This window comes from Acipenser ruthenus, chromosome 2 (genome assembly GCF_902713425.1).
Source record: "Acipenser ruthenus chromosome 2, fAciRut3.2 maternal haplotype, whole genome shotgun sequence".
Taxonomy (NCBI): domain Eukaryota; kingdom Metazoa; phylum Chordata; class Actinopteri; order Acipenseriformes; family Acipenseridae; genus Acipenser; species Acipenser ruthenus.
The window spans coordinates 20664833-20688494 of record NC_081190.1 but is presented as its reverse complement, the minus strand read 5'-3'; the positions used below and the strand labels follow the sequence as shown (position 1 = coordinate 20688494).

The window sequence follows — 23662 nt, the reverse complement described above, 5'->3', positions numbered from 1 at the left end:
CTGTTTATTTTATTACTACACAATAATGAGCAATGCATGCCTAATTGCATTTACAAGCCTTTCACTTACAGTGCCATAAAAACCTCTACTGTGGATTACTGTATATGACCCGCCCCCCCCATACTTCATTCACAGCACACAAAGAGGGACAACATCACCATTTACATAAGCTTTGGAAACTGGAGCATTAACAGGAAATGAAAGCTTTTCATTTGAAACAAGTCAACTATTTTATAAAGTTGTGTGCAGGTGCTTCAATAAGCAGCACACTTACCTCTAGGCCAGGAGTTACAGAATCAATCCCAAACCCCAGTTATATCAACCGCATTGTCAAATTTTGTGTGAGACCAACAATTAAGGTCCTGGAGGTGTGCTGTATTACAGGTATAAACTACTTTCCTTAATGAGTATGACGATTTTACTGAGTATGAGCAATACAGTTCTTTTTTAGGGCACTACCTGTTTTAACCCTGTTCATGTCTGGTGGCAAAAATACATATTAGAGCTTTCTAATGATCATTGTGTCTTCAAGGCACTTGCAGTTTTATCTTCGTCCACGTATCCCTGAATACTCGTACAAGTAATGGTTCTTCTGCAGACCCCTCAACCAACACTGCAGATGTGGATGAGGAACAAAACTCTGACTGAAATGTCCAAAGGTACGCCTTGTTCAAGTTTTCAGATGTGAAGACTCCTCCAGTCAATAGCAACGATTCTTTGTAGTAAAGCTCTAACTCTGGAAATCTGTATGATCTGAATACGCAACAAGCGCCAAGGAACAAAAGAAATTTAACTGGAATTGAGAATTCTGCATGTACATAGATTTCCTGGAGCCCAGGTTGCCCTACAAGATCATTTACAAATACACTGACGAACAACTGACACACAGTTGTTGGGTAGAACTGGTGATTCAAGTTGGAAAGAACCAAAATTCAGATCATTATTCCATGATGTTGAATTACTTTTTATTGGACTTCCAATCTACAGTCAAGGTGGTAACCCTAGTTACTGGGGATAAAGTGGTGCAGATATATTTGCAATTGTTATGCCAGCTTTTGATTCACATCCCATTTGAAGTTAGCATAATTAAAGGCTATGCTCTGGAGTAAGATAATGTAATTAGCTCTGTGGCACACAATCAATAACTCTTGTGGGATAAGGGAATATCACACTAGTACCGTTGGCGGTGCTGGGGAATGAGACACAAATTCTGTATTTATTCATGCTCTCTCGACAAACAAGTAAAGAGATGGGTAGATGCCTCCTTCAGCTACTGGAACAGTATTATCCAAACACTTTTAGCATGCTCTGATCAGGCTTCATTCAAAGTCATAGGCTGTATTTACAATCCACTTTATTTATTTATTTATTTTAAATTGTTAATGGTTATTTTTCTTACATTGGATTTTCAGTCAAACGATTCCAGGGACACAATTATGTTAGGTCTTGAAAAAAAAAAAAAAAAATCTGTTCTACTGAATATTGACTGCATAATCAGATGGAATGTACTGAAACCTGTTCCCTGGATTACTGTATACACCCCATGATTGTGGCTTTGTCAGCATGAGAGCAGCCCACATTGCTACGCGCTTTATAATTGATTTAAGTAAGTTTTAATCAGGAAAGAATGGCACAGATTGATTGTTCTGTTCTGTTCTATTCTATTGTGCTGCTTTAATCTAGTATGCTTGGGAGAATTAAACTGCTATCCTAACAAAATCCTTGTTGTAAGTTTGTTTATCTGGAAAACATTGATCTGCTAGATGTACCCAAGTAATGTTTTTTAGATAACACTGGTAATACAAATATTATTTATTCTGACATTTTTAGGCTTTCTCGAGTTCCTTTATCTTAGAGAAAACTTACAACAACAATCTCAAGGCAACTCTTATCATCCTGACTTATGGAAGTATTTTTTATATCTAGAATTGCAGCTTTGGTATAAGTGTAAACACTACTGGAAATGAATGGTGCCCCATCATTCTGTATGCACTTCAACCAAAAGCTACAAACTCTTTGACACAGCAAATAAGAAATGGCAATCTTCAGATTAACCAATACAATGCAACTCAAGTCAAACACAAATGCCAGATGCTTTAAATCTACACAAGAGCCGCCCCACCCCCCCAAAAAACAAAGTATCAGGAGTTACACTTTGGCTGTGCCAGCGTTGCATTCAGAAATTCAGAACTTTATATAACAATCACTGCAACCACTTGGATAATAATGATTAAACCATCTACAGAGGGAAACTATGAGTATGAATTTGTTATGTACATGTCTCAGGATCCCAAGCTAAAATTGCCTCCCTAGGCTTGGGGTTCATAGAGCTCTATTTAAATGGCCTAAATGTAACAATATTTTAATTAGCCGCAATGAGCCTCAAGCGGACGCGCTCCTGTTTAAGTAGACAAAATACACCTACTGTGTATATGGAAAATGTGGGGTCTTGATTTTTTATTTATTTATTTTTTAATTTGATTTTATAGTTCTAAACAAAATAAACCACAATATGAAAACAATTCGAACAATTTTCAAAAAGTTGTTAAAATACATAATTGGTTTCCTTTTTGCAACAGCAGCCTTCAAGTCAGTCCACAACATCTCAATGGGATTCAAGTCTGGGGACAGATGGCCAATCCATAACTGTAATCTTTTTTTCAGAAATTCCTTTGTAGACTTCGCAGAATACTTAGGGTCATTATCCTGCTGAATACAAACTTCCGTCAAATAAGCCTTCTAGTACTGGGGAAAAATTTCTGGACATTTTGTAGCATTCATTGATCCTGCTACAATACAAAGGTCGCCAGTGCCTGAGGAAGAAAAACAAGCCCATGCCATCACACAACCTCCACCATGTTTAACACTGGGCATGATTAACTTTTCTTTAATTTTTCTCCTCTCTTCCTCAAACTTATTGTTGCTTTCTTGGTGAAAAAAGTTTTATTTTGGATTCGTCTGACCATAAAATTTGGTTGAAGAAATCATCAGGCTTCTTCAAGTATTCAATGGAAAACTCCAATTGCTTTCTTTTGTGTATTGTTTATAACAAAGGTTTGCATCTTGGTTTTCACCAATGGACATTCATCTTGTTAAGGTATCGTTTAATTGTTCGCTCCTGAATTTCTTGACTATCTTCTCTCAATTCTTGTGTCAGATCTTTTGCAGTAGCCGGGCTGCTTGAACGATTCTTCCAGATTTTGCAGAAATATTTCTTCGTCTTCCACACCTGGAGCTAGTTGCAGTAGTTCCTGTTCTCCTGTGTTTGTCAATACTAGCCCACACAGTTATTTTCGGTAAACCAAGTCTTTCTGTTATTTTTCTGGTAGTTTCTCCTTTTCCGTTTAGTTGTATCACTTCCACTTTGAGATCGTTGCTGTACTCTTTAGTTTCAACCATTTTTCAATCACAAATTTTCCAATTATTTCTCGGCACCTTATGATTATGTATTTATTTTCTATAATTATCAGGTGGTGGTTTTCAATCATGATAATTGTCAATAATTAGCAAAGAATAGGTTTCATATACGAAATATGTTGATTGCCTAAATACTTTTGTAAAAGTATGAAATCAGTTTTTGCATGCTATTTTTCATTGTATGCATGTTATGTAATAATGTGTTGCTTTATTATAAAGCTGAATCTCTAATTTATATCTTTCAATAGAACAATTATAAATTCTAGAAATTGATTTCTTTGTGGTTTTACTCTTTTTTTTAACTGCCACGGAAATGCATAATTGTGTATCACTGGGGTGTAGAAAATCCAAGTTTAACTGTATTGTGTTGAAATCCTAGTAAACATTCACATCACTGGCCTCAAAACCTACAATATAGCAGTAACCATAGTATTCCAGCTCAGTTAGAGATTCTACTGTTCACTGGTGCTGATATGTACACAAATTTTATCCTATGTGAAAAAAAGACTTTTCAAAGGTATGTTGAAAACACTTCGCACATAATTGCTAGAAATTGAGTACCGTCTGTAAAGAAGTTTCCCTCACTAGACAAAGGTTTGATCGTACACCAAACTAGCTCTAAAGTTATATTCAATATATTCTCAATATTCAAGAAGTAGCCCATATTCTCATATACCTACAGTGTACCTTATCAGGATCGGCAAACAAATTCTATCAATTTTGCGTCAGTAAAACAGTTATGATGAGGTTGTATAACACACTAGTGAGATCACACTTGGAATACTGGGTCCAGTTCTGGTCAACACTCCACCAAAGGGACATTGTGGCCCTGGAGTGAGACCAAAGAAAAGCAACCAGACTAATCACAGGACTTAAAGGACTGCGCTATGAAGGAAGGCTGAAAGAACTGAATCCATTTAGCCAGGAACAAAGAAGAATCAGGGGGAACATGACTGAAGTCTTTAAAATCTTAAAAAGGAGCTGACATGGTTAACCCAAACCACTACTTTAAGCCACTACAGAAACCAGGACCAGAGGACGCAATTGGAAATTAAATGGAGATAGATTTAGGCCAGAAATGAGACACTTCTTCACAAAGAGAGTGGCGAGTGTCTGGAATACACTGTTGAGACAGAAACACTTAGATTTTGTCATGTTATTATGTGTCTAAAAACTAAACTTTAACATACAACCTCTCTAAAGAGCATAGACAAATAAATAAATAAATAAATAAATACATACATACATAAAACAACCTTTAGGAGTAAGTATAGTGCCAAACAAAACAAGATTTGCCAAAGCATATGGATTACTAATTAAAAAATGGCCAGGGCAAGCGTGAATATGTTAAAAGCATTGCGGGCTCCAGAAATGGCTCCACTGTTTACTAACTCTGCCCACTTCTGACATCATTTCCCTATCATTCTTTTTATAGTCCTAGCTCAAAATGAAACCTAAGCTGTGAACTCTGTCACATGATGAGAGGCTTAACTTCAGGCAGTCGTAGTTCCGGCCAGGTAGGTGGCTTTTACAGCCTGAGTAATATGTGTGTAACCTTCGATGCCCTGGCGCCCCAAAATGAATGGGGCTGAGTTAAGTGTTAAAGCGAAAGTTACCGCTTGCAAAACACCTAGATAGACTTAATATTGTATTTTTTTCCCCCCCCCAACATTGTTTACTTATACTGCAGTGTACTGAGTTTCTATAATGCTTAAAGATAGCGTCTGAGAATCACGTACGAGAGAATAAAGTCTCGCGGCACTTAAACTATCCAGCACTACTTTTTTTTATTTATTTATTTTAACCAGAACTCCTCAGAATGCGGCTCATTGTGCTTTCGTCACTGACACCCACTTCCTTAGAGATTGTTGTAGCGTTTCAGGCATTCTAAATTGGGTGAAAAATACAGTAGCTTGGTGTCTTAAAATATCTCTGCCGGATTTTCCCGCACTGAAAGTTGCAGATATGCGGGAGCAAATTGGAAAATGCGTGATTCTTGCGGTCCCATGCTGAAACTCAAGCCCTGTCATAATATGAAAATAAATACCCTTTTTTAAATTTTTATTTTTAATTTGCTTGTTTAGGTTTCCTATAAATTTGCAGAATGTCAGATGATCAACAAAAGCAGATTTTATGCAAATTAGCCATGTGCTTTTCAAATAACTTGCCTTAAGAAATATATTTATTTGTTCTATTTTACAGGAAGGGTGCATTGCCTACTGCTGAGGTACATGTGAATTACTTTTCAATCTGCAATTGAAAGGACATTTTTTTCTTTATTATACAAGTATTTTTTTCTCGAGAACGCATCGTCCATTGTTAAAAATTTACAGGTTTACAAAAAAAAAAAAAAGTGTAAACATGGCCACTAGAATTGTGAATAATCTACAAAGCCAACTTCCTTGGAAGATTTAAGGCAATCACTTGTAAATGTAGATTACTGAACCATTAGATGCAGAAACAATTATACATTGAGAATGGTGGGGCACTTGTTGAGGTTTAAATGATTTGTTGAGGTTTTAATGATGGACCACATCTATGACAGTTTCCACAAAGTACCATATTTACATAGTAATGATTCCTGGGATAAAGTTGGACATTTTAAGTTTAGAGTACAAGTACTGCACCAAATTCAATCCAGTTTAATATTCCAGGCCTTGACATTTATAGTGACACATATACTGTATATCCCAAAGATCGCAGGATTCAATCTGTCTGGGTTGTCCTGACCTTTATTTAAAATGTAATTGCATCCAGATGCAAATCTTACTGTTGTGCAGACTCGGATCCTGCAGACTAAGAGAGGCATAATTTCTCAACATTATAAAAGAAGAATTTAATTTGTCTCCATTCATGAAAAGAGAAACATCTCAGTGGTAAGATTTAATCAAAATCTATTTCCCTTGTATGAAATAATGATATAAAAAGATGTGCTATAAGGCACCGCTGTGGTTTATAGTTGCAACTGTCCACATATACAGGAGCCTGAGCAACATTTTCCGCTTTATCTCTGAGTGAAGATTATATAGTATGATTCACAGAATTTAAGAAGATAAGAAAAGTTTGGGAACGAGAAAAGGCCATTCAGCCCATCAAGGCTCGTCCCTTGTTAGTACACCATTTTCCCCTACTGAAAAGTACAGAATCTAGTCTTTTTAAAAATGTTCCCAGTGTTTTATTACATATAAGCCTTTGCTGAAGGCCTTTGTTAAAGGCTTTTTTTGTGATCAAGTTTTTGTGTTTTTATACAAACCAAAAACAGCACATCTACATACACTGATGAACATATTTTCCCTCCCCACCACCCATCACCCCTTCTTCATCCCCCTCCCTCATCCCTCCCTATCAGTTTCTTTGCGCTGTCAGTCCAGCGAGCTACATGTTCCACTGGCGCTCAAGCATTTGAAGTCTTGAATCATCATCAAGTCTCTCCCAATTATGCTGGACAGTATAGATGGCACTTGGCCCCAACTAACCTCCCAGAGCATATGCATTAAGGTGCCAGGTGTTTTAAGAAAACAGAGGTTACTAAGTGGGTCTGAGGTGATTCCCACAAGGTATCTCTTAAGAGGCATCCAGTATGTCCAGTGGAACACTTTGAAATGTGATAGCTGATGATTAGGATTTTTTGATGCATACAATATATTATGCTGGCTCGCATTCCAATCAGTTGGCCCACCCTCTGAGATTAGATCTTTTTCCCATATTTTGGTAATAGCCAGCAGCTTATATGAAGCTTTTAGCAGATGTGAGTATATCGCAGAGACCAGCCCCCTAGAGGCAGTTCCTGAGACCCAGTCTATTAATGGACGCGCTTCAAGTTCTGACCCCCAGGGAACCCCATAAGCACGCCAAGCAGAGCGCAGTCTAAGATCCTGGTAAACTGAAATGCGAGGTCAAATCCTGGAAACCAATAAGCCCGTCGCTAGGTGTGTTAATGCCTTTTTTAGACCATGGTTCGAAAAAAAAGGGTTGATTACCTGACATGACCGCTCTATTATGCCAGGTTTTTGGTCCCATATGCTTTTCTATCGCCCTCCAGTTTGCTATTGTATTTGCAACGATAGGAGACCTAATAAGCATAATAATAATAAGCACCATTGCATCCAATTTTGACAGAGGACTAGTGCACATGTCAAATTGACACTGACTGGGTGGCTAAAAGGGCAATATGCTCATGACTGTCAGTAGGAAGGTCTCAAGACTGTGATTTTTCATGATATTATTGCCTTGTAGATATTCTAGCACATGTCTTGAATATTTTTTTCTCTTTACTTCAGCTTTTCTCAACTCATTCCAGCATTAGGTTATCTAATTCTTACAGAGCAGCTGTGCCGTCATTTACCACAGATCTGTGCTCTAGGATAGGGAATTGTAAAGCAAATTAATATAAGAGTAGAAAATGCTGCACATAAGCATAAAAGCTATATTTCTCTCAGGATGGGTTTCTTTAGTCAGGTAAGAGTAAGATAGGAAAGTTCAAGCTTTCTCACTAGCATACACCTCATTTTTATACATATTTTGGAGCCAAGGTACACTCTTCCTACCAGTCCTTGTATTTTTACTGAAACAGCTGTTCCTAAATTAAAACAACATTTTAAATAAGAGGTTGTGCGTGATCTTTCCAAGGCAGAAAGGGCAGCGTTCAAGTGTTTGGTTTAAAATTAATCTGCATTTAGTGAACTGTTTTAAAAACAAACTAAAAAAAGGAAAAAAAAAATCTGATTTTGAAAAACGGATACAAATAATGTTTGTTTTTGTAATATTAGTTACATCATTTGTAATTTGAAATACAAAAACAAAACAGGTTGTGAAGTTTAGTTGACCAAAACTCTTGCAAATGAGACAATACTCTTGCAACAGTAAAAACACGTATTTACTGCTTCGTGACAAGTGTTGTATCGTGATGAACTGTCGAGGCACAGTCCTACTAAACATACAGTCATCTTGCTTGCTTTGCTGGCAGTAATGCCATTTGTTTTACTTCATAGTTTTATTTAAGCAACACTTTGAAGTTAATCATCTCTGACAACTAAAGCTGTTATTTCAGGCTAAGAAATGGTGTCTGCCATGTCCCAAGGCTAATATGACAAATCACCTTTGTTTTATGAAAAGGGAATGAAAAAAGTATAACCATCACATGTTTGACCAGACAACACAAATCTATTTTTAGAGTCAATATCACACCTGAGAGCCCCAGTGCCTGTCACCAATTAAGCTTTTTGCTATTACTGTACACAATGTGTACCACAAGTATAATTACTAGTGCCATGAACTTAAATAAAACAAAAAAGGAAAAACGGTCCTTTGAGCTAATTTAAAATCTGAGACGATACAAATCAATAAAAACAATCCATTGTTTTCAATTGTTTTATTTAACTTCCTTAGCTATCTACTATAGATATTGCAACAATGCGGAAGACATAGAACAATAATACAAACTATAATATATATGATAATAGTAATCTTCTCATGAAAAGCAAATGATCAGTGGCTCATTTTTATATTAAATTTGCCTGACTGAATATAATTAGATTTTTTTCAGACTGCTTTTTTTTTTTTTTTTACTGAGCTCACAGTAAAAAAAAATAAAATAAATAAATAAATTAAACATAGGGGCAAAACTGCAGTTACTAGGGAAATTAACAGAATATACTTATACAGTGCTAAAATTGTATTTAATGAAAAAAAACAAAAACAGGTTTAGGGGAAAAATACCTACAGGGAATTGTCTCTTCTGTGAATCATACATGAAGGTTGGTGCCAGTCATAAGTAATACATACAGTTTCCTCCTAAAAAAATGTCTGAGGCAACTTAACAAGGTTTTACTTGTGTGTCCATTTAAAATATCACACATTTAGTGAATTTACCCAAACAGAAATGTGCAAAGAAAACATGGTACATGCATACATACGTACAAAATTGTTGACCAACATCTAATCTAACAATAATAAAAGGGAAGATTGGCAAACTTAAAAAATGACCTGTGTTTCCCCCCACTGAAGAATATTGCTTCACGTATTTTGTAAGGCCAGTCTACAGCTATTTTAAAACCAGCAACTTCACACTTATTCATAGTCTCACTGCATCTGTATAGAAGACTGTAACTAATGTGAAAAATGTCAGAAGAAAAGCATGACTTTGATTCCAGGAACCGCAGTACCATGCCTGCATGACTTTGCATTCATCTTCAGCCTCACTCCTTACACATTTTTGGTATCATGGTTTATAGTTAACATGTAACAGCGCTTCACACACACAAACTTTTACAAATAAATCTACAAAAAGAGCTAGTATTTTTGTACTGTATCATCTGTAAGTGATACATACTAATTTTGTCTCCATGTTTACCTTCACATTTGAGTTTTGTAATCTGTACAGTATAGTACGCTACATACATTTAGCTTAATTGCTATTGCATGATTTGTTTCATCGAAGCATGACACAATATACTGAAAGATTCTTTGGATGCCACCACAGAACAGGACAATAACATGGGTGCTGTGAGCAAAGGATTTCTATATATAGTGACGTGACAGTTTCCATGCCTCCCATAACAGCATGTTACGTTTTCAAAATAAAACCCACAGAGGAAATCATGTATTATCTTTTGGACCATGGTATTCCCTATTTCTCTATTTCTTAGTTCTATAAATCAAGTAGTTTAAACAAGTAGTTCTCCAGCCAAAAACGTATGCAGGTACTGCCCATATCTACTATCTATATGCAATTAATGAAATGTTGTTATCTTACGATGCATTCAGACACTGCTTTATGCATTGCAATTCTGGGTTTGCTTTTATACTGTACCTTGTTTTGTTCATAGTCCTGTTGCAGCAGCCCACAATGCCGCTGGTGGCTGCGCATGTGACCACTAGACACACAGGTTTAGTAAAAAGAGCAAAATAGGATTCCCATTATAACAGTCTCATTTCGAAGGCAAAGTGCAGGAGGAAACTTCAGTGTTGTTCACAGGCAATGAATATAAAAGGTACCAGGGGAATCATTTACATGTGATGATGAGACGAATTAATGATACAGTATGTCTGCACAGACTGTCACTGAGCTTTGTTTGCAATGCCTCAGACACAAACCCACAGGAGTCTGAAGGTCCAAGCACCACATGCTACTGTCATGTTTTGTAATGTTGTTATTTTATATTATGAGATCTACATTTTATTAAAGGATTGCAGAACAGAACACCTTGCAGTATTTAGAGCATTACTGATCATAGCTGAAATTTAAATGAAATGTGGCATGCAGTCGAATAGTATTTTCAGAGGGTCAGAACAATGGTTCGTTTGCAATAAACACTTAAATCCAAGCTAGAAAACAATGGTGTGCTTATTGAATGAAGTATAACATCAGTACCATTAACATAAAAGGGTTGTATAAAATACCAGAATCCAAACTGTGTTTCAGCCATCTTATCAATTTAACTTCAGGTCAATAAAGACTGTTGTTTATTTAGCGCAACAACCTTTCCAAGATTACTTTTGGCACCTCTGTTTTTATGAAAAGGGCAAGATTAGTATTGGAAAAACCATCAAGATAAATTGGCAATACTTATCTGAAGAGACACTTGGATTAAGAGGAGTGCTCTGAGTTCCAGTATCTTCGAGTACATCTATTTGGACTTTGTTATGGAACCCAGAAATGACAGGGCATAATACATAACCTATTCATCTCGAGTCTGGCCTTATCTCAAAAGAGCTTGTTCCAGAAAGCAAGACCCATAATCTCAGACAGGATTAAAAGGTAGCATTTGTTGAACAAATGCATCAAATCCCTAAAGCTCGACCACCATACTTCACTGCACCACAAGACAATCAGCTTTGATCAAAATAAAATGGCAATATTGACTGGGATCAGATGAAGGTTAATGCGACTGTCCCGACAACCACTTCATTTAGTCTGTTAACCAATTTGTAGTTTCGAAACAGGGTACCATGCAGACATCTTTCCATCTTCATTGGCTGTGTTAATACATTGTTCAAGATTAACTATTTACCAGCTGACTGGGAACCATCAGGGTTCAACCTATAAAGGAAACTGTTGCAAAGAGGATATTTCAGTGGACCAGATTCTGGAGTTTCCTCGATTTTGATTGATTATACATTAACCACATAGTATTGAGAAAGAGGTCTCAATGCACATTTGATGACCTTTGACATTATTTTTCAAGGGATTTCCATATAAAAACTTAAGGGGTCAAGCAACCTACTATGGTCAACTTAAACTGGAATGATTAAAAGCCTAGACAGTCAAACAGCATGTTTACATGAGATCAAGTTCTCAGAAAACGAATGTATTCTAAAAACTGAAATCAGAAAATTGGTTTTCTGAAAACTGCATTTTTCTGTGTTTACATGACTTCGAACAGATAATCCAATTGCACTTCTGATAAATTCAACTGTATACATTTTTCGGAAAACGTAGAGCATTTGCGCTTACGCAGTAGCGACGGATGGGAACAGACAGAGCTTGGTTCAGTCTGCAGTAAGACTGCGGCATGAATTATCAAGTATTTTAGCACATTCTTGCAAATTCTTATGCTGTATTCAACACATTATTATCCTGTACATCTCTCTTGTTCTAATTCCCCTGCGTGTGCAAACTGTCCACTCCTTGCAACAGCTCATGTTTCTTCTTACAAGCTGCTGTACTTTACATATGGTACTGTCAATTCTCAATGCATTTTATCTTGCTAGAATTCATTCACTGCACCAACAGTATAGGCAATTTCTGTGTGAACTATAGCTGTAATAATGGAGTTTTCTTTTGATCAAATACTATTATTTTAATGAATAATACATCTTCATCTGTAACTAAACAAATGGATCCGTGTAAACTGATCGGCGACTGAAATCTGACATCCATTTAGAATTATTTTACTGATTTTTTTGTTTCAGACAAATAAAACACAAAACAGAAATGCACAATTTGGACTACATATCATATAAATCGAAAATCATTAAGCAGTTCTCATTATGTGCTACTCTAACCTGCTTTTTATTTCCACCCTTACAAAAGACGCTGTTCTATAAATTGCCAAGCAAAACTTAGTTATCATACTTTTTTTTTCTCCTCGTCTTGACCTTGTTTTCTTCATCTTTTTACAATCAAAAAATTAAGTTGTTGGGCTGTAATATTTCCAAAAGGTACTACTGTCCCCAGCATTTTGATCAATGGACATTGAAATAGGAATGAAACAAAACAAAAGTCTCACCTCTGCGTGTCCGAAAAGTTTCATCATTATTGCCACTGTTTTTTGTTTTTTTTTCCTGCTAGAAATATGGATATACTTGCTTGAATAATCACATGCGCGGGAATGATGTCAAAGTTTGCACATGTGCATTGCACTATCAGAATACGTTTTCTGAAAAGTGTGTTTACAGGACATATATGATGTTCGTTTTCAGAATACTACTGGAATATTCTAGGTGGTGTTTCCGGAAAACTCCCTTTCTGAATTTTCCGACACGTTTTCGGAAAACTCTGTTTACGTGACTTGATATGGGAATGACTTTTGTTCATAACCTTGCTGTTAACAGTGAGATACAAGTAGTTCATATTGGTCAGCTTTAAAGTTACACTCTTTGCATGCTGGACAAACTAGTATGAATACGTTAAAAAAAAAAAAAAAACATAACAAGCATGGAAAGAAACCATACACATTTAGATATAATATATTGCAACTCTCCTGTGTTGTGCCAAGAGTATGAGATCAGATTAGTTTGGATGGCTTCTCCAGCACAAACAAACACTGGAGGAGATAGCTGTATACATGCATCGTTTCTTTATGCAATTATTTGTCTGGATCTGTGAGGTAGGTTGTCATGATTGTTTGCTGCAAAGTTTTCAGAAAAGAAATCACTGCAACACAGCATGACAGGATGTGGTAAAGCACACAGAAGTGCACCAATACAGTTAGAAAAAAGGAACTCCTTTTACTTCAATAATTGATAGGCTGTGCTGCATTTTGTCCCTCAAGAAATGGATAATGTTAATAGTAACTGGCAGATAGAAATGTCGAGGAATGTGAAATGAGAAGCAGTAGTCGCTTTGCATAATCAGGCATACTATTTGATCTATAACTTTTCAAACTTATAGTGCACCAACTGATACATTGACTCAAGACAAACGAAATAACAAGCAATATTACTGTAATATTTTTACCATTAGCTAGATAGATTACGTTTAGAATTAGGCATGTTTAAAATTCAAAAGGTAAAATACAGCACACAGTTGCGTTAAAGAATCAGGAAGTGCAGTTAACATTTCTTAACACTAGAACCACCACAGTAGTCATTTTTACCGCTAAATATTCTCACTTTTAAAATGTAAATTATTCTGCATGTGTGAAAGATACGTGGCTTTTCCTAAATACATGTATGAAATACCCCATATATATATATATATATATATATATATATATATATATATATATATATATATATATATATTTGTAACCGAGCTGCTTCCACTCGGGTTCGTTGACCCTTTAAAAACTGACCCAACACACACAGGAATGGATTTTTATGCGCTGACGCACTATTTTTAATTCACAAAAATGAAACAAACACAAAACAAACACCTATCTCTTTACGAGTACTAACTAAACTCTCCGGAACACCCTGACTATAAGTGGGACGGCTAAACCATTTTCCCCACCAAACACAGAACAAAACAAAACTTCACCGGGTTAAACTGCATCCACCTTTTCCTCGACTGCTCGGAAGCAGAGCACCTCTTCTGCCTCCTTCTACTCAGCAGCCTCGAACTAAGTAACTGTTCTTCTCTTATACCCTGCACCTGGTACTAATTTACAATTGCCGCCCAGGTGCAGGGAATAATTAAACAATAAATCAATTAACAATTGCCCTGGGAGTGTATTTTCACATGTTTTTCTGCAGGGAAGAAATTAAGCCCCTCCCTGCTGTCTTACAATATATATATATATATATATATATATATATATATATATATATATATATATATATATATATATATATATAATTTATTTATTTGTTTTTTTACTGATAATGGGTAGGTTCAAGGGCAACCTTACAAAACCAGCTTTATGTTTTGAATATCTGGGAAAACAGGTTTTTGTTTGACTTCAATATAAATGGATAAAAACTCGATTCATACCTCTGACTGAAATTGTATTTTTCTACTGAAATACAAAATCCACATAGTTCCATATACCACAGACATGTTGGCATTGCACATGAATTAATTTTATATTAAGTTACAGAACTTAAATATACACATATAGAAAGCAGACACATTTTAAAGAGATGTTCCTACCTGTGGATACAGTTTTTTAATTCAAGGTAAGCCATTCCTAAAGCAGCATCTAAAGCAAACTTCACCAGCTGTTTCGTTTTTAGGTCTTCTTTTTTCTTCCTCAAAAAGGAAAGGAAATCTCCTCCTAAAAAAAAAAGAAATGGCATAATATAAAGCAACCACGGATCTCTACCAGGATTGTTAGTCTCCAGCATAATGTTAATCCATACTGAGTCTTGGAGATTGAGGCTAAGGAAAATGTTTCAGTTCATGCAAATGTTATAGTTAGGTAACATAGAAATAAAAGCAGACAGTCTGTTGAAAGCACACATTGAAGGTTATCCTATTCAAAATAACACAAAAGATCGGCCACAAAAGTAGAATATGTTGGCAAGAAAGTAAGTAGTTAGAAAATACCCTAGTCTGCAATGTATGTAGTCACATGATGTGTCATGTGATCTACTAGACCTAGATAAGTTCTGTGTAAAATATTCAGCAACAATTAGGGAAAGCTGAAGGATTCACTGAATTAGTGGGTGTCGATGTATTTCAGGACAATCTCTGTTTCTAGTTAAAGAGTGAACATGGCTTTCAGAGCAACAAAAAATGAGGAAATATTGTGCGGGCAGAACATACAGACAAAGTATAACATTCCTTGACTTGTCTACTGAAGAAGTCCTTAGTCAATTTATACTTTGATTAAACATAGTAACATTTTGGTTTATTTCCAACTAAAACATTTAATTTATTTGTGGTTTATTTTAAACAATACTAATTACCAGTGCTTAATTGGTAAAGAAAGAGGTGCCGGGGCGCAAGCAATGACAATAATACCGTTCTTAAGAGGAGCACATTCAAAATCAAAACACATTTATTTGAAAGAGCATTGTACGTACTAGTGTTAGACTTTATAATCACGTATTCAACATCATATATGCAATGCAGTATATGATATATATATATATATATATATATATATATATATATATATATATATATATATATATATATACACACTGTCTACATAGGCAAGTAACCCGTAGGGCAGAGGGGGCAGTGCCACTCCCTCTTTGGTGGGGACGGGGGGACAACTATGTATTTTGCCCGTCCCCTTTTTTTGCTCTGTGTATATGCACTATTATTTTATGTTTTGTTATGGTTTGGCATTTAAACGTTTAAAATGAAATAAAAAAAAAGTGGAAAGGCATTCAGATGACTCCAGAAGGCCGACATTGATAAAATATCTGGCTATATTTAACATTATCAGCGCTGTGAATGCAACAGAACCCGCAGTTTGTGGAGATCGCAAATAAATAAATACATACATAAATAAATAAATAAATAAATAAATACATACATACAGTTCTGTTTAGGTTAGATAGTTGTTAGCTTGGTTTGTTTTTATTCTCTATTAATTCAATTCTATTCATTGAAAAAAGCAAAGAGAGAACCAGACCATTATTATTGTTTTTATATACCTGTATATTTTTTGAATAGGGAAAGTTAGCAGGCAATGTTCAACACTAACCCTAAATAAAATGTTGTTCCTGTTATTAAGCAGTAGTATAATCGGAAGGAGTGGTATTTAAAAATAACAGAAGCCAGTTTTCACTATAGTGAAGTAGGCTACAATATCTGTTTTCATTAAAAACTTGTTGTTTACTGAAATTAATGTTCAGCTTTCATATTGAAGCTTGTTGTGTACTACTCATTCAGTCAAACCAAGCAGTGTAACAATTTGCTTGTATCATTTAAGACTTTTTCAAATCAGGTAAGCTTATTTCATTTGTGTATAAAAAACGACAATAGTCGCAGTCCTTCTTTCGCAGCCAGCGTCATCTTTATGGCATGTAATTGGTAAAGTAATGAAATGTCTCTGGCAGTGGACTGTCTCTGTTTAGCGCAAGCAAGAACTTGCAGAATGGATAAAACTGTGTTGAGAATGGTAAGAAAACGCATTTGCGAGCAAAACATTTAATGACATTTTTAACTTTCATAGCTGAAGAGGTTCTGGGGCTATGCCTCATCAAGCCCAAATAATGCATCTTCATTTAGCAAAAAGTTGCGATGGTTCTATACCTCGAGAGAGTTCCTGTGTTAATTCCTGATTTCCTGTGTTAATTCATGTTAATTTATTCATTTCTGCAGCGCTGTGATGACTGCAGTTTCTCTACAACTCTTTTAGATTTCACTCGTGATTTTACGCAAACCATTCGCAACGCAGGCAGAGCTGCGAGAAAGATGAGAAAATTTGCAAGACCTTTGAATATTTGCCCGTAAGTTTTTAGAAACACTTAAAATTGAAAAAGACGTCTAGACAAAATGTTTGTCCTTTAATTTTAGTGTACTTTAGTACAGTATTTCTAAATACAGCATCACTGAGTGTTTAATAGCTAGGGATGATACACTATAAATGGCTGTTTTAAGGACTGACATTTTCGTTACAGTGCATACTGTAACCTCTGGGTTAATGGAATCAGTCGATTGCATGTTTATGTCTATAGGTGCACAGCTGATAATTTACATGCTTAATGGGACCAACCCACTCCATTGTCAACTGAACTAAACCTGGATACACCTAGGGCTCCTGATTTTCTGTGTTTTACCCCAAATTTTACACTCACCTTTAAGAATTAAATTGATACCTGTTAAGCCATTTGGTTATCTCAATCACAACTGAGAAACGCGTTAATAGTAAAATTGATTTAATTTACTTATTTTTTCTGTGAAACAACTAAACAGGCTTTTAAATTGGCCAAGCCTTCATTTTTCATTTACAAGCAGAACGTACAAACGAGATAAACGACTAATCTTTATTAAAGCTATAATGAAAAATAAAGTATTTTATGCTAGACACACTTTATTCCAATCGTTATATGTAACTGTATTTACATTAATAAAGAGGAGTCTCTTCTGTTTTGAAAAATACTTAAAAAGCCCATTTAGTTGTTTCACAGAAACAAAGGTAAATTAAATCAATTTTATCATTAATGTTTCTCAGTTGTGATTGACATACACAAATGACTTAAAAGGTATGAATTTAATTTTTAAAGGAGAGTAGAAAAGTCGTGTAAAACACCGAAAACCGGAAGCCCTAGATATACCTCACAGTTTGGTAATTAACTGTTTTTGTTTATTTTATAATGGATGCTTCTAATGTATTTATATATTGTAATGGTGTTTGTACTGACTCGCTTAAAAAATTGCTTTGTTTTTAAATGCTGTTTCTAATGTATCTTTTTAATGTATCTGATGTAAATGCATTAACAATTGCTGATGTATTTTATGCTATGTACAGTGCTTTGAGATGTTTTACAGGAAAGGTGCTACATACAAATAACACGGATTGACTGACTGAATCCTCTGCATGTTTTATCCACCCAGGTAGCACTGTGTGTCACTGTTATTCAGATCATACTGGAATGTCAATTAATGACTGCTCTCGGTGAGTAAACACCTGCTTAACAACAGCTACATCGAGAACAGCTTTCCTTTGTCCTTGAAAGAAAAATGCTAATTATTTATTTTAATCGCACTAATTAATTCATCACGTCTGGGCATAACAGACTACATTTGCTGAAGAAATTCAGAACTAACAGCCTCTTCTCCCCAAGGGTAGCTGCTGTGCCTTTTACTAAAACGATGGGTGGTACATTCAATTAAGTCTTGTGTAAGTCACATTGAAAAGAACACCACCACCACCAATAAAAATGAATACATACTAGTCCTAAACACGATTTGAACATTTATTTCACTCTCACTGTATCAATTTCAAAAGATACGCTAATGAGACAAAGTTATAAAAACAGTATCAAGTGATTTCCTTCTTGCACAGCTTTCTGAAAAGAGTATGTAAAAAATGTGGTCTTTGCTAGTCTTGACTATTCCAGCAATACTGCAGAGAGTTCAAAACCGCCTAACGTGTCACTGTTACTGTCTGTACATCATACAGAAAATATATCCCTGCATGGCATAGTGGCATGCTTCCCAAACTGAAACCACAGAGCTGTCACCCAGGTGCAGTAGTTCACATTAAATATTAAAGCAGTAATTTTATTTTGCTTTATGGTGATCTAGGCAGCAGACCTGGGGTCAATGTAATTGTAATTGAACCTTAGCACACTTTTTTAATTTTTTTTTTTTTTTTTAATGTATGTTATATTGTATGTTTCTGTATTTGTACCTGTGATTATTGCTTCCTTATTTGGAATAAACACATGTTAATGTGTGATAGTTACATTTTAGTGTAACTGTAATCACTGCAGCATAATTGTAACTAATTGTAATTGAACACAATAGCATTGTAATTGCAATTCCAGCAAACAATTGGGTGTGTAATTGTAATTATAATTGACCACAGGTCTGCTCAGCAATAAACTACTTGGATTGCAATCTAACCAATTTATTAATTTTCAATCTGATTGTATTTTATTTAGTTTAATGTATTTTGTGACTTTACTCCATGCACATAACTACAGCATGCAATACAAAACAAAAATGGTACTGGCAATCTCAATTTTGCATTAAGCAACTGTGTTTCCTAACAAAGAGTGGACACCATTAAAGACGGGGCAGCTAAGGTATTGTAGTGGGAGCTTTATGTTTGACCTCTAACATGAAGACCATACTGCAGATGGTTAAGGTTTTAGCACAGCCTCCTGGGAGCTGTGTGTCTTACTGAAGTGCAATTGCATGCCTCATTCGCTCCCATAAATACATCAATACTGACCCTGCATTGTGGACAAACAACCTATAAAAACTATGTAATTGGAAGCATTTAGAAAACAACTCCACATTTTTGACAGATTAATGTTCCTGTAGTCTTCAGTTAACATGGCAAAATAAAATAAACAACAATCCTGTCTGAACTGTGTTTAGTTTGGTCACAAATAAAAAAAGGATGATTAATACCTTAAAAGCATTTAGGCTTTTTTAAAGTCATACAACAGCACATACAAAATCAAATGTCAGCTACACATTATCATTTAGTTTTTACTGTATACGCTGTGCTGAATGATTATTTGTTTTATCGTATGGGCTGTGCTGAATGATTCTTTGTTTTTACTGTATGGGCTGTGCTGAATGATTCTTTTACTGTATGGGCTGTGATGAATGATTCTTTGTTTTATCATATGGGCTGTGCTGAATGATTCTTTGTTTTTACTGTATAGGCTGTGATGAATGATTCTTTGTTTGTGTCAGACCACATTATCTTTCTAAGCGCACACAGTAAACATATTGTAGATCCTTACCTGGAACAAGTTCCATTACAATGTAAATAGGCTGTCTTTGTGTGCAGACTCCTATTAACTTCACAATATTTGGGTGATCGTATTGCTTAAGTATCCTGTTTAAAGACAAGGAGCAGATAATTAATTTTCAAAAAAGAAATCCCACTCTCTCTGAATTATCATTAACTCACAATTACGCTCAATCTGTAAAATTAATTCAAACATAAGAAACATAATAAGCCACAGGTGTCAAGGGACTGTTACTGTGTGATATATTTGGAATACAATTTAAAAGAGAGAACAGTGGAAGTGTAGTTTTGTATGTGATTTGTGAATTTCCCTAAAAATAGTTTTACTTTTATTTTGTTATCTTAGTGAATTTGACAAGTTTTTCTTAGACTGTGGATAGCTTTGTTATGATAATCCACTGTTACAAAAATGAAAAACAGGGTACTAAAAACAACAACAAAAGCAATAAAAGAGAGCGACAGCCAACCCTCTCTCTCAACTGCAAATTAGACATACATATTCCTTAAAAATGAATAATGGGGCTAGGCTTTCACATGAACGTCTGTTTCATTATCTGTACCAATGATTTTATTATAACAATGAAATGATCATTGTGAAGTAATTATTTGTGTATGTACAGTATGCATGCAGCGTTCACCCACATATAATATAAACTCACCTTGCTTCTGATAAGAATTTTATTTTTAGCTCCTGTGGTAGATCTTCTTTACATGTTTTTACAGCAACTTGAGTTTTGTCTCTCAATGTTCCTTTGAATACTTCTCCAAAATTACCCTTAAAAACAAACAAACAAATACCTGTAAGTATTGCATATCTGCTTGCATATTAACCAATTCATTTTTGCACTGTGGAATAGCATACAGCTATGGCCAAAAGTTTTGCATTATGTTACGTTAACACTGAATTACATACTGCTTTATAGTTGCACATATACTTAACTAAAAATGTAAAAAAATGAAAAATGTATGAAATACAGTACTACTATTATGGCTTCCGTTAGACTTTTGAGATATCATTTTTGTAGTTTCTGTTATTAAAAGATCAAATACAGTTTATTTATTTATTTTATATTGTATTATTATTATTATTATTATTATTATTATTATTATTATTATTATTATTATTATTATTTCTTAACGTTAAAATTCTAAGTGATGCAAAAGGTTTGACCATAGCATACACATTGTTCATATTGTTAAGGCTTTCCTTTAAATCCTATATAAACACAAAAGTAAAAACAAACACATTAACAGGTTTGTTAAAAATTGGAACTGCATACTGTACAACAAAGAATTGCTAAGCTCGTCCTGAGCACCTTGGGCAGGGTTACGTGGTGAGGTAGCGCACATTATTTTCTTTCATAGTACACATAACACTACGTGTCTGAAAAGTTTGTTAAAATAATTGTGCATAATTGCAAGCTATCCTTTACTGAACACAAAATAAGTTGGCAAAAAACTGCACTTGCTATTGCTACAGGTATATTTCTTTCTTCATATCCAAGACTTTAATGTGTAAATATGTACAGCATTGTAATATCAATGCATTTTGTCTGAGGTGTTCTGCAGGAGAATGCTAAAAGAGGCAACCAACTATTTAAAACACATTTTCTTACCTCTCATTAGTGACTCCTCTCCACGGTATGAAGTCATTCATTTTATATTTGCCTTGATTCAAGTGAATTACTATTATTTTATTTATTTAAGGACACTTACTCTGTGTTTCAGAGTCCTACATCCACTTTCTATGCTTCTGTAGTATGCTATGCTTTCTTTGAGATTGCTGATATGCTAATGAAAGGTAAGAAAAACATTTAAATCACTCCTTGAAATACTTTGTCAATTTTACAACTATGGCAATAGAATAATTGAAATTAGTTAACATTTTTTTAAATAAAGACTTGAATACATACTTTGCCCAGTAACTCTGCAAGTGTTACATCTTCATGATTGAGAACCCATTTTTTATCCTGTAACAAGAAAAACAAAACAAAAAAAAAGTGTTTATATATATATATATATATATATATATATATATATATATATATATATATATATATATATATATATATATATATATATGTATCTCTATCATATATATCTATATATATATATATATAGGATTCTGACAACTTAGGCAGGGGTGAAATTACAGGCATTATTAACATCAGGTAGATATATTATGTTTACAATTAGGCATGCTTAAAATACAAAGGTAGAGCACAGCTCACAGTCACACTAAAGAATTAAGAAGTGCAGTCAATGGATTTATTGACTGGTGAAATACAATCTGTAAAATGAGCCTTCATTATTGATGATGCAAGCAATTGTCTGAATCATTCAATGCACAGAGCAACTACTTCTAGGCAGTTTATTCTATTCACGTGAGCCGCGATATTTCCCCTCAGGCATTATTTGCGCATTTGTTATTAAAAACCGGAAATTAATGGTGAAAATTGTACATTCAGCTATAAGTTTGCGTGGGGGCATTCAAACCGAAGCGTAAAAACACACACACGTCATTCAAAAATTGACTTGATAAAACAACCCTACAATTCTCCGACTTAAGACATCTTGGAATTATGTTTACAAGGTTGTACTGATGAAGTAAACCACCTCTCTGAAGGGGAAAACCACAAGCACTTGCATGGTCAAATAACATTCAATACTGGAGTAGTCAGCATTTAGTCTTACTGAGATGTACTGCAACAGCAAAATATAGAACATTTAAAAAAGACTATTCTGAAAAAAAACACACTACACATACTGTACAGTATTGGGTTTTAAAATGTCCAGTGAAGACAAGGTTCTGCTGCCTGACACTGCAAAAAACAGTTTTCTGCTGAACGATTCATAAAGTAGTCTTGGTATTTACTCTAAATGTTCTTTTTGATTCAGTTTTGTTGGAGGCTTTACAGAATATCTCTCTTGGATTGAAATACATCTAAGACAGACTCCTTCAGAGATAGGATAAGCTTCAACAGAGCAGACTCATGCTGTACAATTTACTATGCCTCTGCTACTCAAATTGACTTAAAAAAGGAAGAGCAACTGCTAATCACTGGAGGCCTCAACTGCACTTTCAAACTACTCACAGGTTAAATGGGAAGCAGAGACCTAGGCCTATACTTTTATCAACTGTCTGTACTCCAACTGCCTGTACAGCACAACTATGAAACTCAAGAGGATGGAATAGTGGGGCTCAGCCTGCAGATACGTGGTTGGTCCTTGTCTAGCAGTACTGTAACTGAAAACTGCTTTCTCAAAGAAAATTTCAATAGGGACGGAGACCAAAAACGATGACTAAAAGAAGTATAAATTAAGTTGAATTTAACAGAGTTCACCAATAATAACTAATACACATAACTATTACAAAATACACTGTATTAGGTATTGCAATGGTTACAATAGTTCTTATTCAATTCTACATGAATTTATAATTTAACAAAACAAAACAAAAACACGACATAGCCTTCAATAGCGCAGCCATTACAATGCTTTAAACATCATCATGATATTGTTCCATAAATATACTGTATATGCATAAGTAGGTCCCCTTTAACCTTGTGTCCAGGTTTTTCAAATGATTGTAAATGAGAGCACTGGGATTAACAGTTCTCAGGAATCAGGATACTATTTTGCATTTTAAAATGTTATCAAACCTACTGAAAGTCACATCAAAATCACTGTAT

The 23662-nt window shown here is 34.9% G+C and overlaps 1 protein-coding gene across 3 annotated transcripts in view; it reads right to left on the bottom strand.

Moving 5' to 3' along the window:
- Positions 1-23662, bottom strand: part of LOC117409278 (tyrosine-protein kinase Fer) — a 103302-nt gene that overhangs the window by 20358 nt on the left and 59282 nt on the right. For all 3 annotated transcript variants that reach the window (XM_058991640.1, XM_058991630.1, XM_058991644.1), the window contains 4 exons: positions 21884-21940; positions 20630-20745; positions 19963-20057; positions 14732-14855 (listed from right to left, as the gene is read on the bottom strand). In XM_058991640.1, coding sequence (XP_058847623.1) covers positions 14732-14855; positions 19963-20057; positions 20630-20745; positions 21884-21940 — 392 coding nt within the window. The remainder of the gene's footprint in view (positions 1-14731; positions 14856-19962; positions 20058-20629; positions 20746-21883; positions 21941-23662) is intronic.